The sequence below is a fragment of the Myotis davidii genome, unplaced genomic scaffold (assembly GCF_000327345.1).
Source record: "Myotis davidii unplaced genomic scaffold, ASM32734v1 scaffold378, whole genome shotgun sequence".
Lineage (NCBI taxonomy): Eukaryota > Metazoa > Chordata > Mammalia > Chiroptera > Vespertilionidae > Myotis > Myotis davidii.
The window spans coordinates 1206295-1221639 of record NW_006290631.1 but is presented as its reverse complement, the minus strand read 5'-3'; the positions used below and the strand labels follow the sequence as shown (position 1 = coordinate 1221639).

Below are 15345 nucleotides of genomic sequence, written 5' to 3'. Positions count from 1 at the left end.
ACAGAGCAGGCTGCCCAGGGCCTGGTCTCTGAGGACACCCCCCACACCTCACCCCCTCCTTAGGGAGGGGCACGGGAACAGAGCAGGCTGCCCAGGGCCTGGTCTCTGAGGGCACCCCCCACACCTCACCCCCTCCTTAGGGAGAGGCACGGGAACAGAGCAGGCTACCCAGGGCCTGGTCTCTGAGGGCACCCCCCCACACCTCACCCCCTCCTTAGGGAGGGGCACGGGGACAGAGCAGGCTGCCCGGGTCCGAGGTGCTCCATGTTGCTGCCGGCCCGAGAAAACTGTGGAGGGTTTGGGGCACCTGAGGAGCTTGTAAGTAGACGCGGGGGCTTGTCAGGCGGCACTCACCTCGTCCCCGCTGTACTGCTTCAGACAGTGAAGCAGGCGGCAGGTGTTGGACAGCCAGAACGAGGTCATCTCAAAGTCGTCGCTGTGCTTCTGCGGAAAGGAAAAGCCGTCCCCCTCAGGAGTCAGGTTCCCGTCCGGTCTCACGGTTCCCCCCTTACCCGCAGGCCCCCCGCAGCCTGACGACCGGCGGGCGCTTGCCGGTCACAGAGGCCAGACCCACCATGGGCATGGCACACAGACCCTCCTCCCGGTCCCCTGACCAGTGGCGCACACACCGGACAGGCTGTTTCCCAGCTGAACAAACAAAGCCAAGTGACACCGACGAGCTGGACTGGGGGACCCTGGGCGGGCGGTCCTGGCAGGTCTGACTCTCAGTGACCCAAGGTGGGAGAGGCAGGAGCAGCCGTGAACTAAATATTCTGGGATCCCATTCATCCAGAGGCCCCCTGGCCCCTGTGGAACTCTCTGGAAAATGGCTACCAACCCGCTGCTGCGGTGCAGTTTCTGCACTAAAACTAATGAGTCCCCTCATCGCCTCTGCCAGGGAACACTGGTTATTCAGTAGGAGACAGGGGTGCCTGTGGGACAGTAGGACAGAAAGCTGAGCAGAAGGTGACGGCGGGCTGGGCATGCTAAGAAGCCTGGGGTTAGGAAGTGACCTCTGAGGTCAGTTCTGGACTCACCTAGACTGGCCCAGGCCCTCGTACAAGAGGTCAAGGCAGGAGACACCATCTGGGAGTCGCCCGCAGATAGATGGATGCTTAGAGCCGGGAGTGGATGAAAGTGCCTACGAAACCCATGGCAGAGGCGGGGGTGCAGCTACTGATACGAAGCTGGCATGAAGCTGGGAGGGAAGGCGGCTAGGGCACGCTCAGGAGGCAACGGGGCAGCCCGCCCACTGGGTGGGAGGATGGGTCTGGGCGCGGTGCTGTGAGGATGGCTTGCATCCTGAAGTGTAAGCTCGGGTGAGAACTGGAGAAGACGGGCTCCTGGGGCAGCGCCTGGGCCCGGGCCTGCTGGGAGGTGTAAAGCACCCCCCCTCCCACCTGCTGGACCCCGCGGGGCCAGGCCTCACCTGCCTGTGCCGCCCCCTGGGAAGCAGGCACCAGCCCCTTGGGAACGTCAGGGAGAGAGAGGGTCTGTGTTCAGGTTGGTCCCCTGAACGTCACTTCAGGGCGGGGCAGCCACGCGGCTGAGGATGGACGTCTTCCTAACGCTCTGGGCCCTGGGGCTCCTGCCGTCTCCGACCTGAGCATCCTTCTCTGGGAACCGCCAGGTCTCCCAGTGACACGCGTGAGCTGCTGCCGCCCTCATGTCATTTACCGGCAGAGCGGAGCCTGGAGGACTCGCTACTGCACCACCCAGACAGGGAGAAGTGTGGGTCCACCGGCAGCGCCCCCCAGTGTGGGACACGTACCTTGAGGACTTTCTTAATGCCGTTGATGGTGGAGGTCAGCAGGGAGTGCACCTTGAGGTCGTCGTTGACGTAGTCCGCGTGCCTGATGCACATGTAGAGGATGTAGGCGGGAAGACAGGGCACGGTGCCCGCCAGCGCCTGGGGCTTCAGCTCTGAGCAACAGACACGAGGGTCAGACTTACAGCGATGCTTGGGGAGTGAGAATCATCTGCCTGCAGCTCACCTGAGAAGGACCGCGCACGGGGCTGGAGGAGCAGGAAGAAGCTGCATCCAGGGACCCAGACTTCCCTCACCCTGACCACCAGCGGTTCCGGGAACTAGTTAAAACCCCTTGCAGCCTGGCCAGCGTGGCTCAGTAGTAAGAGTGTCAGCCTGCGCACCGAAGGGTCATGGGTTTTATTCCGGTCAAGGGCACGAGCCCGGGTTGCAGGTTTGATCCCCGGTCGGTCGGGGCAACCAGTCAATATTTCTCCTCTCTCTCTCCCTCTCTCCTCCCTTCCCTGACCCTTCCCCTCTCTCTGAAAATCAATGGAAAAAATATCCTCACTTCTCAGATAAGGATTAAAAAAACAAAACAGACACCCAGACACACACGGTGCTCATCACTCGGTCTGTAACATCTGAACGGGCTCCATGCCTTGTCCTCACAACATGAGAGGTAAAGAGCCAGCAGCGGCTCCCGCCCGGATTCACACCGTGGCCGCGGTCCTCGCCAAGGGGCCCAAGCGCAGAGGACAGCAGAGCCTGGAGCAGCTCCCCCGCTGGTGAGGGTCCCGCAGCACTGCTGTCATGGGCACCAGCGCAGAGGAAAGATGCAGGAGAACGGGGCCCGGGCGTCAGACCCAGCTGTGCTCACGGTGGCCCTCACCCTCCACTCTCATTACTTCCACCTGATCTCTGCCGGGCCCGGGCCCCCCCGGGTACCTCCAGGCTTGGAATGACAGAGGGAGGCCCCTCCCCTCCACCTGCAGGTAGGCCACGGGGAGGAAGGGGCAACACCCTCAAGTCTTCTGCCAGGGAGATCCTGGGCTGACTGGGATGTGCTGCCAGCATCTCCAGCGGGAACCTGGCTACTGTCCCCTCCGTACGTCCCACCCTTCGGGCTAAATGCTAACTCTATGGGGCGGGAGGGCTAGAAGAGGTCAATTCGGGGAGAAAGAGGATGGATGCAATACTTTCAACAATAACAATAAAACAAAGAAAAAAGTGCTAACATAGGCCTAATGCTCTGGGTACATTTGGGCAGTTACAGGCTCAAGAGACGGCAGGGGCTTGGCCTGGCTTTAATGATAAGGCCAGTGACATTCATTGAGAAGAATGTATTTTAAAGCCCACACTTCTGACCCACAACTTCTCGCGTCGAGCCTTCCGCGTGCGGAGATGGCACCGCCTGTCCTGTTCGGGGCGAGCTCTGCCTGAGAGCAGGTGAGGTCAGCCCGTTTCCCAGAGCTCGCTCGGTCTCCCGCGGAACACGAGTATCTCGGAAGCAGGGCCATGGTCGCTCCCGCCTCTCGGTCACGGCAACCAGCCAAGGCCGGGCCTGAGGGGCGGTCGGGATGGCGTGGCGTTTGCCTGCATGGGGGTCTGTGGGGGGGAGGCGACGGACTGCACTCAGGCAGCTCAGCGAGCGGGGACCTGGCCTTGGCCACCTGAGCAGCGACCGTCTCCGTGATGGTGAGGATCTGTTACTCGGAGGCTGTGACCTTTGAGGTTCAGTCACTAGAGATCAAAGGTTCATTCTTAGGAGCATTGGAACAACATGCAGCCTGTTTAAGGAAGTTTGAGATGAGGTGATGTCACACTGAGTTGTTGGACAACAGGGGGGAATGTATCCTTTATGGAAAGAGCAAAATACTCTGCTACGACCAAGGCAAAGAGCCGAAGTCATGCTCCCTTCCTCCTGTAGCCCTCGGCACAGTGGACCTTGATAAATTTAAATTTCTCTAAAACAATGCTTACCTCTTATTTGGGCTTCAAATGCCCCCGCCAAAGCTACCTCTTCAGATTCCTCTCATCACAGAGGGGCTCTGTGCGTTAACACCTGTGCTATATTTCATGAGCTGGGGTGGGTGGGTGGGGCCAGTATCCTCATCCCCATTTCACAGGTGGGAGAACCAAGGCCCCGCATAGAATGGAGCTGATGGCTCAGGACCCAGAGGACCAGCCCACCAGCGTCCTCCTTTTCTCATCCGGGACTCTCTCCTCTAAGATGCTCCCTCTGGGCCCTAACCGGTTTGGCTCAGTGGATAGAGCGTTGGCCTGCGTACTGAAGGGTCCCAGGTTCGATTCTGGTCAAGGGCATGTACCTTGACTGCAGGCACATTCCCAGTGGGGAGTGTGCAGGAGGCAGCTGATGGATGTTTCTCGCTCATCGATGTTTCTAACTCTCTATCCCTCTCCCTTCCTCTCTATTAAGATGCTCCCTCTGGCTCTGCGGGCGGCTGCTGCACTGGGCTGGGTGCCAGTTAGATGGGGAACAAGACGAGAGGAGAGGGAACCATACAGTTGACCAGTCCCAGGGCATCTCAGCCCCCAGAGGGCCACAGCCGCACCCCCAGGAACTCCCCAGCAACGCAGCAGCTGGAGGCCAGGGGTGCGAGGGGGAGCAGGGGCTGTGCAGGGGATTGGAGGACGGGGGCTGAGGAGGTGGAGGGTGACGGGAGAGGATGGGGGTGCCACGGGCCTGACCTGTCACCAGGTTCCGGATGAGGAGGGCCTCGTCCTCCCGGTGGTACTCCAGCATGCCCTGGAAGTCCTTCTCCTTCCGCTGGACAGCCACCTGCCTGCTCAGCTCCTGGTGCCTCTTCCCGTTCTGGGCTAGCGTCTGGGCAGCTGAGCGGGAGGAGACAGCTGGTCATGGGGGTCGGGAGGGTGGAGAGGGCACCCGAGGAGAGGAGTCCCGGCTTCAAGATGGAGCAGCGACAGAGAGGAGCACCTTACTTATCAGAAAGCAGCAGCTGCCGCTGCCACCCGAGTGACCCAGAGAATGAAAGCTCAAGGAGTAGGAAGCAGGAACCCACAGAAGGAGAGGGGGGAGGGGGCAGAAATGGAGGGGGTTGGCCCGAGGCTGAGCAGGACAGACAGCCCTGCCCTCTTAGAGCCTCGCCGGGGGCAGCAGGCGGGCAGAGCGGCTGACTGAACACCTGTGACGGGAGCTGTGCCCGCTAGGCCCTCGGGGCGGGACAGTGAGGGCTCAGCCGCCCTGGGAGGCAGCTCCTGATGAGGACGGAAGGAGGGAGCATCCAGGTGCCGAGGTGATCAGAAGGGTTCCGCGCGAGGTGGCATGTGCCCAGGGGGGTGGGGAGCGATACGGTTAGAGTTGCAGTAGAGAGTCAGAGGAAGAGAACGTTCTGGATGCTTCTAAAAGAGCGACTGAAACCTGCTTCTCCTCTGTGGGCAGAAGCTGAGTCACAGAACTGCCCTCTCCTTGCTGACTGGCACGGCAGGCGTGAGGCCCTGGGGTGGGGACTTTGCATTATGGGGGTCCTTCCACACCAGGTCGTGCCTCCAGCTTCAAGCCCCTGGAGGGCAGGGCCATAGGCCACTGTCTGTCGTCCCGCGCTCCAGCCCTCGGAGCTCAGAGTGAGCACCGAACACCTGCCGTGTCCCTGTCGTTAGCCCAGATTCTGGTGGGCGGGGTCAGGCGCAGGTCTCGGGTCTGAACAATGTGGTTCCGTGGCTGGGCCGGCACAGGCACCAGGAGCAGGCGATGTGGACGGAGCGGCAGGGGAGGCGGGCGTGCGAGCACATCTGTGCCCCACAAAACCCACCCTCACATGCACCTACCTTCTAGGTCCTGGACTCTCTTCATGTGAATCTTCAGTTGTTTCTTGAGTTTCTTCTCATTCTTTTCCAGCTTTTCTACCAGTTCTTTCAGGTCCTAAAGCAGAAGGTGCAGAGGGAGAACACTGCTGACCCGCCCGAGGGCAGTGTGAGCGAGGAGCCGCCCGGACTGGACGGGGCTCTGTGCCTGGTCCGGAGGCCCGCCCTCGAGGCTCATTTCCCCCTGGTCTGGACCCAGGAAGTGGGAGGGAGGTCAGGGTTCATTCTCACAATCCAGACGGACCAGCTCCTGCTTCAGCTCTGGCTGCCTGGTGCCCTGCTGCACCCCCTGGTTACCTAGGCCCAGCGTCTCCGGTTGCCATGCCACCCCCCCAGAGATACTCAGCCTGGGGGTCCCCAGCTGTGCGGGCAGCACCCTGGGAAGGGTGGACGGTGTGACGGTGGGGGAGGCACTCAGCTGGAAGAGCCACCAGGCTGGTGAATTACCTGGGGCCCAGGGTGAACGGGACCCCAACCCCTGCCCCCTGTGGCTGCCAGTCCCTAGCGGCCATGGCCCTGGCAGTGGCAGCCCACTGGGGCAGGGAGCAGCATTAGCGTCACCCCTATTGCACGGGGTGAAGTCCTCTGGCCGGGAGGCAGGGAGCCCCATCACCACCACGCCTCTGCGCCCAGGAGTGTATGGGAGACCAAAGCAAACATGCCCCCCGGAACCCCAGCCACAGCTGGTGTCGCATTTTTGAGGCTGGCCTGCAGACGGAAGCCGGCCGATGCTCAACCGCAGTCCGCGGCCTGGCGAGCCACAGACCTGCTTATAGGGTCGTTGAGGACGTTAACTATTTATCTTCATAAAAAACCTTTAAAAAGCCTGTCCACAGCACATTTAGGGCAAATGGAAGGGAACACAGTGCTGGCCCAGTGGGTGGTAAACTTGGGGAGCTACTGAGGCTCACGGTCCTTGGGGCTAGAATGAGGCTTAGGGAAGAGCGAGTGTGAGCCACAGGCATCTTGGAAACGTGAGCACGCCTGGACCCCTCTCAGCTTTGCCAGTTGCCACCAGAAGAGACACCACCTCCTCCCTCTCGAGGCCTGTGAGTGTGTCCCTGTGAGGGCTCCGCAGGACCCGGGTGTGGTCCCAGGCACAGCCTCGCCCTCCAGTGCGCTTCGCTGCTGGCACCAGGGAAACACTATGTTTGCTCAGCCGGGAACCCTGCCCTGGAGCTCGTGCCAGCTTAAGGGCGCGGCCTCTCAGGCTCCTCCTGCTCCGGCCCCAGGGCCCCGGGCGGGGCCTAGAGGGGCCCCCAGTGCTGCCTCCTGAGCTAGCACGGTTCCTCCACAGGGGATGGGCCAGCCAAGGCACTGCCCTCACTGCTCCTTCACCTGGAGGAGCCAGTCCGACAACTTAGTACATATATTCCTTCCCATACAGCTTCCTATACACACCTGTGAGAGGCAGGTAGTGACACGCAGATGGGAGAGGGAGACAAACGGGGGGAGGGGGAGGCAGTTCATTTGTATATGATCCTATTCAGGACCTGTGGTCCAGGCCCACTGCACCCCTGGGACTCAGTGACCTGGCCACTGGCCGCCCACCATGGGCCACCTGGCTGTACAGGGGGAAGGACATGGGCCGACTGGCAGCTCTGCTGGAGTGTGAGCCTGCAGGGCCGGTTTGGGCACTTCCTGCTGCTGCCCCACAGGCTGCTGGCCTTCCTGTGCCACCCCTCCCCTGCCCACCCCTCGCGCCTGCCCGGCCTGTGTCCACAGCCTCTCTCCTTCTCCAGCTACATGGCTGACATCCCTCCGTGCCTCCTGCCTCAGCTCCAGCCTCCTCTACAAGTTGGTCTTTTTCTGTTAATGATCCTGTGTAGAATCATGTTTTCAGAAACATGATCTCTCCCTTCTTTTTTTATGTGTCTTATTTCCCCGAGTAACCTGCCAGCTCTCTGAGGACAGACGGCCTTTCCTTTCTCTGGCAGCTGCCAGGCTCCTTTGGTGACTGTCAGCAAGAAGGGCCACTAGCAGTTCCTCCCATGACTCCTGCTGTTTTTCTGTTAATGATCCTGTGTAGAATCATGTTTTCAGAAACATGATCTCTCCCTTCTTTTTTTATGTGTCTTATTTCCCCGAGTAACCTGCCAGCTCTCTGAGGACAGACGGCCTTTCCTTTCTCTGGCAGCTGCCAGGCTCCTTTGGTGACTGTCAGCAAGAAGGGCCACCAGCAGTTCCTCCCATGACTCCTGGTAGCAAGAGGGGTCTGCCCCCCCCACCACACATACAAACACTCTCACACACACACATATACTCACATACCCATACACATATACTCACACTCCCCCCCATACTCCCCCACACCCCATAACACATATACTCACACCCCCCCATACACACATTCTCACACACACACACCCACACCCATACATACTCACACTCCTTCTCCCACCCCCCTCACCCTCCCCCGCCCACACACACACACTATCCCGCCTCGCTAGGGGATTTGTTTTGATCAGTGGAAGTGGCAGAAGGGACGGGGACAGGGAGGGGGCCAGCTCGGGGACTGGGTCCTAAGAGGCCCCCTGCTGCTGCGTTCATTCTCCTGGAAGTCAGCTGCCATGCAAAGCAGCCCAGGGCAGACCAGAAGTGAGAGAGAGTGGAGAGAGAGACCCCACGGAGGGGAGCAGCCGGCACCACACCCAGGCCCAGGATGGACTGTCTCAGATCCTCCAGCCCAGCCACTGCCAGGGCAGCTGAGACAAGCCATGCCACTGCGTCCAGCCAGAATTCCTGACCGCAACACACGTGCTGACCTAACTGCCACGCTTTGGGCGGCTGGTGACATGGTAGTAGATGACCGAGATATCCCCACAACCCTTGCTGGCTGGAGGCTTCTAGATTTTCTGTTCCTGCTATTGGGCCAAGGACATGCACCGTGTCCGTTTAGCTGAAGGCCATCCCTCATCCTATTGTCTCCTAGAACATGACCGCCCAGAGCCGGGATCTGCTGGGCACGGCTACTCACCAGGTTCTCGTTGGTCAGCCGGGACATCTCCTGCTGGACACCAAATTCCACCTGGGCCTCCGGGGACAGCAGCAGCGTCTGGGAGAAGGTCTGCTGCTGCCTGTCCATCTCCTCCTTCAGGGCCTCCACCTGGGCCTTGAGGCACTCCACCTCCTCCTCATGGGCACGGCTCTGGGCCTGCAGCTGGGCCTCCAGCAACCTGCACCCGGGAGAGGTGCAGAGGTGACATGGGGCTGGGTCAGTGCCCCCGAGTGAGGGCCCCAGGCGGACATGCAAGGGGAGCAGCCAAGCACGAGCAGCAAGTGCACGAGCCCAGCGGGAGGATGCTCAGGGGAAGGTCTGTGCAGCTCACGGGGCCAGCAGGCCAGCCCTTCCTCTCGGAGGACTCGAACCCACAACCCTCCGGTGCACAGGATGATGCCCAACCAGCTGAGCCACCCAGCCAGGGCCCTTGTTTGTCACTTGAGCACAGTCTGGTTGGCTTGGGAATGAGAGATTGTCTCCATGTCAAAATGTCACCAGCAGAAATGCATTTTGTACAGCATCTTCCAAACAAAAGCACCCACATTTGCCCCAAAGCTCACGAGACTCTCCCTAAGACGACTCTGGCAGAGCGAAGGAACCATTTGCTCTTTCTCCCTATAGCAGAGTCCCTGCTGGCTGCAGGAAGGCAGACCCTTAGCCCCTTTCCGTTTTATCTTCACCACTGCTCCGCCCACTTTACCTCCAGCCGCACATAAACACCCCCACCTCCCCCGCAAGTCAAACAGAAACAGAGCCTCTGCAGATGACCTGGGGGAAGGTGTGTCTCTGAGTCCAAAAGGCCCAGGGCCAGGGGCAAAGGTGGGAGAGCACCTTCTTCCATCGCAACCGAGGAAGCACTTAGGGAAGGTCCCCAAGCAGCCCCCACGCAGGGAGTTGAACGCTAACACGGCGACGGTGCTCTGTGCGTGGACTGGCCGCCTGCACACGCTTCCTGGCCCCGTCAACGCCACGTGAAGGGAGGTAGGAGGCTCTGGGTGAAAGCTTCCTGCCATGATCCCCCCATGGAAGGCTCACCCCGTCTTCCTGGGATGCAGATAAAGACGGTGTCCAGAGCCGGGCACAGCTGGCCCAGGGCAGGGAAAGGCTCCCCACGCCTGCCTGAGAGCAGCACCAGCCTCCCTTCTCCGGAGAAGAGCGCCCAGGTCGCTGGCTCTGGGGAGAGTGTGTCTCCTGACTCTGGGGTTTGGACGTGACCCTCCACCTGTGAGCGAGGCAGCCTCTGGCTCCATTTCCTCGCGGGTAGAATAGAGCCGGCTTCGCTGGGTCATCACAAGTCGTGGGGTGACACAGGGCGAGCGTCCTGCGCATGGCAGGCACATCGTAAGTGCAGAGTTTATTCTCTACTATTATTCATTAATTACTGTATTACTTTCTATACAAACACTGTAACCCTGGTTTGCCTACCCCTGTATTAGCTGCTGTTTCTATTATAATGGTCAGATCCCTGACCCATCAAGAGGTTTGTTTTATTGCGGGGGGGGGACCCCCATGTGAAACCAGGGAGTTCCTCCTGGCCCTCTGTTCTCTCAGGGCCATTTGGGTATTTATAGCATCATTCGCGTGCATACAGAATTATCAGCTTAAAAAGCAGCCTGCCACATCTGGTCAAACCTTGAATTACCTCACCCCTACTGCCGTGGCCAAATGATTTCATGGGCCTTATATGGCCCGCGGGACCGGGCGTTCGCACCCCTGCTCTAATGGGGCCTCCACCGTGTCCTCCGCAGGCAGACCTCTGAGGAAGGTGCATGCGCCCCGGCTCCCGGCTCCCGTTCTGAGCGCCCACCGCACAGAGCCTCCGCTTCCTCTGCGGGGACTGAGCCTGCAGGCCCCGCCCACCTGTGAGACCCCGGGGCAGAGCTCTGCCTGGGCCCCACGAGCCATGAGCTGGCAGTAAGCGTGTGACGTGGCCCTTGTGCTGTCACCGTTCAGTCTGACCCCCTCGCTAACCTGCTCACCACACTGCAGGCCGTGGTTATGGATTCAGACTTTGGGATCAAGTGAAACCAGGGTCAAATCCTGGGCTTTCTGCTTAAGCTGCAAGCTCCCTAAACACTGCACGCTTCGGTGTCATCACCCCACACACGTGCGGTGAGGGTCAGACGTGACACATGCAGCATGCATGGCCCAGGCTTGCCAGCTGTTGCCAGCTCTGGTCAGTCACGGGCTCAGGGGCCAGCAGGTGTGTGGAGGGACGCAGGCTCCCGGGAGCGCTGTGCCCGGAGCACAGCCAACAGCATATTCCTGCCGGTGCTCGCAGCCGGTCCTGTGGTCAACACGCAGCAGAGCAGCAGCGTGGACTCCAGGCCGTGAATTAAATTCCCTTCTCTGCCTTGTTCTAAAGCAGCGGTTCTCAACCTGTGGGTCGCGACCCCTTTGGCGGTCAAATGACCCTTTCACAGGGGTCGCCTAAGACCATCCTGCATATCAGATATTTACATTACGATCATCACAGTAGCAACATTACAGTTATGAAGTAGCAACGAAAATAATTTTAAGGTTGGGTCACAAGATGAGGAACTGTATTGAAAGGGCCAGAAGGTTGAGAACCACTGCTCTAAAGGTAGCCGTGTGCCTGTGCCGTTCCCCAAGCTGCTCCTTCAGACACAGGGCCGTGCATCGGACTGGGGGTGGATGGGGGGGGGAGGTGGTTTGAGCCATCAGGTGCTAACAGGCAGCTTCCCCACCTCATCCAGGCAGCCTGGACAGCCTGGACAGCCTGGACAGGGGCCGCCCCCGCCCAGCGAACTGGGCCCCGCCCCTGCACCCAGTCCCCTGGCACACAAGCGCAGACGCAGCAGGCAGGACAGACAGGCAGACACAGGAGAAAGGCATGGATTCCACCTGGCAACTTGCTTTAGGCCTTGGTAGGCCAAGCCGAGTTCTCCGTCTTCATTCAAATAGCCCCAGTCCTCAGTCTTGCTAGAAATAAAGGACACAGAGACACAGGGCGTCCAGTGCAGAGGAAAGAGACAGGCAGAGAGCCCAGCAAAGAGAGGTGAGTGCGGCCGAGGGCTGGGAGCCAGAGGGGGAAGGCTCATCCAGTCGGGGCTCCGGTCCTTCCCCTGCTGTCTGCAGCGCGTGGGCGCCCGCAGAGGGCCACCTCTCCCCCACGTCTCCTGTAGGACTCGCTATCCACACAGAAGGGAAAACCCGTGGCCGAGGAGCGAGCAGCGGAGGCACCGGTGGGGTAGTTCTGTGACCAGCAGGGGCTCGGGCTAGGTGGGCCTTACACGTTCTCACTCGGCGTCCTTTGCCCTTTCAGAGGGCGTCTTCGGGGGCAGAAAGGGAGGACCCGGGGATGCAAACAGGGAGGGGAGGCCCCAGCACCCTGGGACCTGTGGGCACCGAGCGGGGCCAGGGGAAGCAAGCAGACTGCATGCTCGCCTGCTTTCCAATGGCATTTCCTGTCACTACTTATGGGCAAAACAATGAACGCATCTCAACCCCAGCCCTCGCTGCAGTCCTGCAAAAAGCAGCAGCTAATGAGGACTTGTGATGAGAACTGATCCTTCCCCCCCTGGACCATGGACTGGGGGGTGTTAGTCCTGTTTACTCCACTTGCAAATTCTTGTGCCCTCTCCAGATGCCAGCAGGCAGCGCCTGGAGGTCAGGCGCATGTCACATGCACCTCTGCCAGGTCCCTCTCCACTGTGGACAGCCTGGCACGCAGGAGACGGCAAGAGGCCAGCAGGATGGGTGGGGGTTGCGGGCAAACCCCTCAGGATCCTGCCCCTCCGCCCCCTGTTCCTAGGGCCTCTGCTCCGGGGGAACCTCCTGCTGGTTGGAGCCCAACTTTCCTGGCAGGAGCTGCAGCCACGCTGCCTGTGTAAGGACCAGCCCGCCCTTCCTCGCTCCCGGGGAAAAGCAGCCGTCCCAGGAGGGTCTTGGCCCTGGTCAGCCTCTGTGCAGCCCGTCAGACTGTGTGCGCCATCCAGGGGGTGTAGCTACCATTCCCTCTCCCACGGCTCAGCCTCCCGAGGAAGGGCCCCCCTGCAGGGCTCCCAGGCTGCTCACGCCAGCACCAGGCCCTCGGAGAAGCCTGCCTGGCGGAGGAGGGAGGTGCGGCGAGCACAGCTCTAGGGCTGCTTGAGGCCTCTGTCCCGGTCCTGCTGCTGGCTGCCAGGCTAGTTCTCTCTCTGGTCAGGCCTGGGGAAGGCTGCCAACAGGCTTATCCTGGGCTCCCCTCCTACCCAGGGCTCCTGCCCACAGATGTCCAGAGCCCTCACTGGCCCCCAGACACTGCCTGTGCTTGAGGCTTTCTGCTGGCCCCTCCTGTGTCCCCTTCATCCCTGCAAACCCAGCAGTGACCGGGGCCACGGAAGAGGAGCTGACAGCTCAGCACCGCTCCCTGCGCAGGTCCTTCGGCTTCCACTTAAGGAGGCAGGGCCGCTGAGTGGCCCGCGCTGGGACCCACCGCACTCTCTCTCGGACGGGGCTGAGGGGCCCAGGGCGCCCTCACTCCCACACGCCAGCCCTCTCGCACACACGTGGGCACAGCAGGATGCAGATGACTTGCCTGACGCTGAGCTAGACCAGGTGGTGTCCGGTCCCTGGTCTAAAGCGCCTTCCCTGCCGCCTCTCTTACAGCGTCCTCGCAACCCTGACGTTCCCAGGACAGCAGACGCCCAGCCCTACCGCTCTCCAGGGAGGGGCAGGTGTGTGGCCGGGCTACCCAGGAGAAGCCGGCACTCATCTCCCCGCCACCAGCCTCAGCGGGAGACACAGAGCTCCTCCTCCTGTAAAGCGCCAGGTGTTGTGCACAGAGAGGAGTAGAGAACCGTGTAGCCCCGGCGCAGCCCCGTCACCCCGGTGCTCAGGGAGTCAGGCGCCCGGGAAATGAAAAACCAGTCCACCGACTGGCGTCCACCCTTTGTTCCCAGATGAGAGAGAACCAAATCCTCCACGGAGCGTCTCCCTCCGCCTCCCACGCACCATTAGGGGCTGAGGCTGAGGAGGGAGCGCCACCTGGCAGCAGGAGAAAGAAGACCCCAGACAACTCAGCTCCTAGGCATTTGCTAAATCCTAAGTGATGTCCATCAATCAACAAATACTCATGGCCATACGCCCCTGTGCTAAGCCCATTCCCAGAGAAACCACAGACACACAGTGAAAGTTACCAAGTGAAAAAGGTTTTGAACTGGGGGACCATGGGCCCTTTAGAGAGGCTGTGGTTGGGTATGGGGCGTTTTGAATCCCTCTAGAAATATAATCAGAACCCACTGTATGTTTAAGCTCTTCCCAACCCCTCTTCCCCAACACCCCCACACGATACAATTTAGGTTTAAACCAGAACACCCTCCACTACAGGAAAACAGTAGGAGCCTCTGTGCTCAGGGCAGCCCCCATGGTGACGCGATGTCCTCGCCAGCTGGCCTCCAGGGGTCAGTCCGAGTCCTCCTGCCCAGCCTGGCAGGCCCCCTCCCTGCTGGGATCCCCCAAACTGAAGACAGGCAAACCCTCGGGGTCACTCCCAGGGCCAGCGGCCCCTTTCTGTGCTTGCCAGTTTCTCAGGCCGGCTCTTGGTTCCCTATCGCTCCCTGGGCTTGCTGCGAATGCGGTGATTTTAAGATATCAGAAAAGCTATTTTTACGTTATCACCATCATTACTGCTGCAAGGGAAGGCAAGTCCAGGGCATTGAGCAGCTCCTAGAAACCTATCTTGGGCAGCCACTGGGTGAAGAAAAAGGGAGCTGATAACGGTGATGGTTCCCACGATCAGAAAGACGCGCACACGTGCTAGCCAGGGCCAGCCATGCCCGCTTGGCTCCCCCTGACATTTTAAGCACCCCCTGTGCTCTTTTTTCTCTTCGTCTCATTTCGTGTCGTCGCCCAAGATCATGTAAAGTGACTAAATCTTGACTAGCGTTAGCACTGTGAGGTTCACCTGCCTTTTCTTCTCTCCCTCCGGAAGGGAAAAGAATTACATCTCTATTGAAATAAATTTAGTTTCCTCCTGGGGTCCTTCCAGTTACCTACACAGTGGGCTGGAGCCAGGCCAGCCTGGAAGTCAGGCCTCCTGGATGCTACCTTAACGCGGCTCCAGGCCGCTCAACCCTCCCGGGCCTCAGTTTCCCCTCTGCAGAAAGGGGTGAGGTGAAAAGCTGTGGAAATCAGGGCACAGGGGAGTCCGGATCCTGTGCCATGCCTGCGGGCTGCACGTTGCTCTCGCGCGCCACCTGCTGGCATTTCCTGGAAGTGCGCGCTGTTCTCAGCAATCCCGGACAAATGCTTAAGGGGCTGCTCCGCATTCTGTACATAGAGGTTGGGACAGACAGGCAGCCGCCAGTGCCCACAGAGGCACCGAGGCACAGGTGGTGATAACGAGGATGACCACACGCTCACCACGTGCAGCGAGTGCTTCTAACTCGCCGAATCTCAATCACCATCGGAAGCATGTGGCTTCGATTGCCCCCAATTCGCAGGGGAGGACAAGGAGGCACTGAGCGGCCAGGAAGCAGTTACTGCGCACTAAGCGACTGGGCGGGGGAGTGCACATTCCCCAGTGTCCCTGCTGCTCCCGCAGACAGTCACTCCTGCCTGGTAGCTCATCCTTGAGGAGGGCCGGAGGTGGCTGGTAACTAAAACCCAGGGCAGTCTCATTCTAGCCGACATGTAGCGGCCAAGTTCTCCGGCCCAACCTCTGGAGTGCCTGGCGTAGGTTCTAGGGGTGGTATTGCAGCCAAGAGCTGGGCAGGCCCCGCCTCCTGCTTAGTGGACCACGTGTGCA

General features: G+C 60.2%; 1 protein-coding gene across 1 annotated transcript in view; it reads right to left on the bottom strand.

Annotated features, from left to right (window-relative positions):
* Positions 1-15345, bottom strand: part of MYO5B (myosin VB) — a 137005-nt gene that overhangs the window by 8068 nt on the left and 113592 nt on the right. Inside the window, exons 31-36 of the mRNA XM_015563840.1 lie at positions 11460-11537; positions 8571-8769; positions 5558-5651; positions 4460-4603; positions 1772-1923; positions 355-444 (exon numbers count right to left, since the gene is read on the bottom strand). Of these exons, the coding sequence (XP_015419326.1) occupies positions 355-444; positions 1772-1923; positions 4460-4603; positions 5558-5651; positions 8571-8769; positions 11460-11537 (757 nt within the window). The remainder of the gene's footprint in view (positions 1-354; positions 445-1771; positions 1924-4459; positions 4604-5557; positions 5652-8570; positions 8770-11459; positions 11538-15345) is intronic.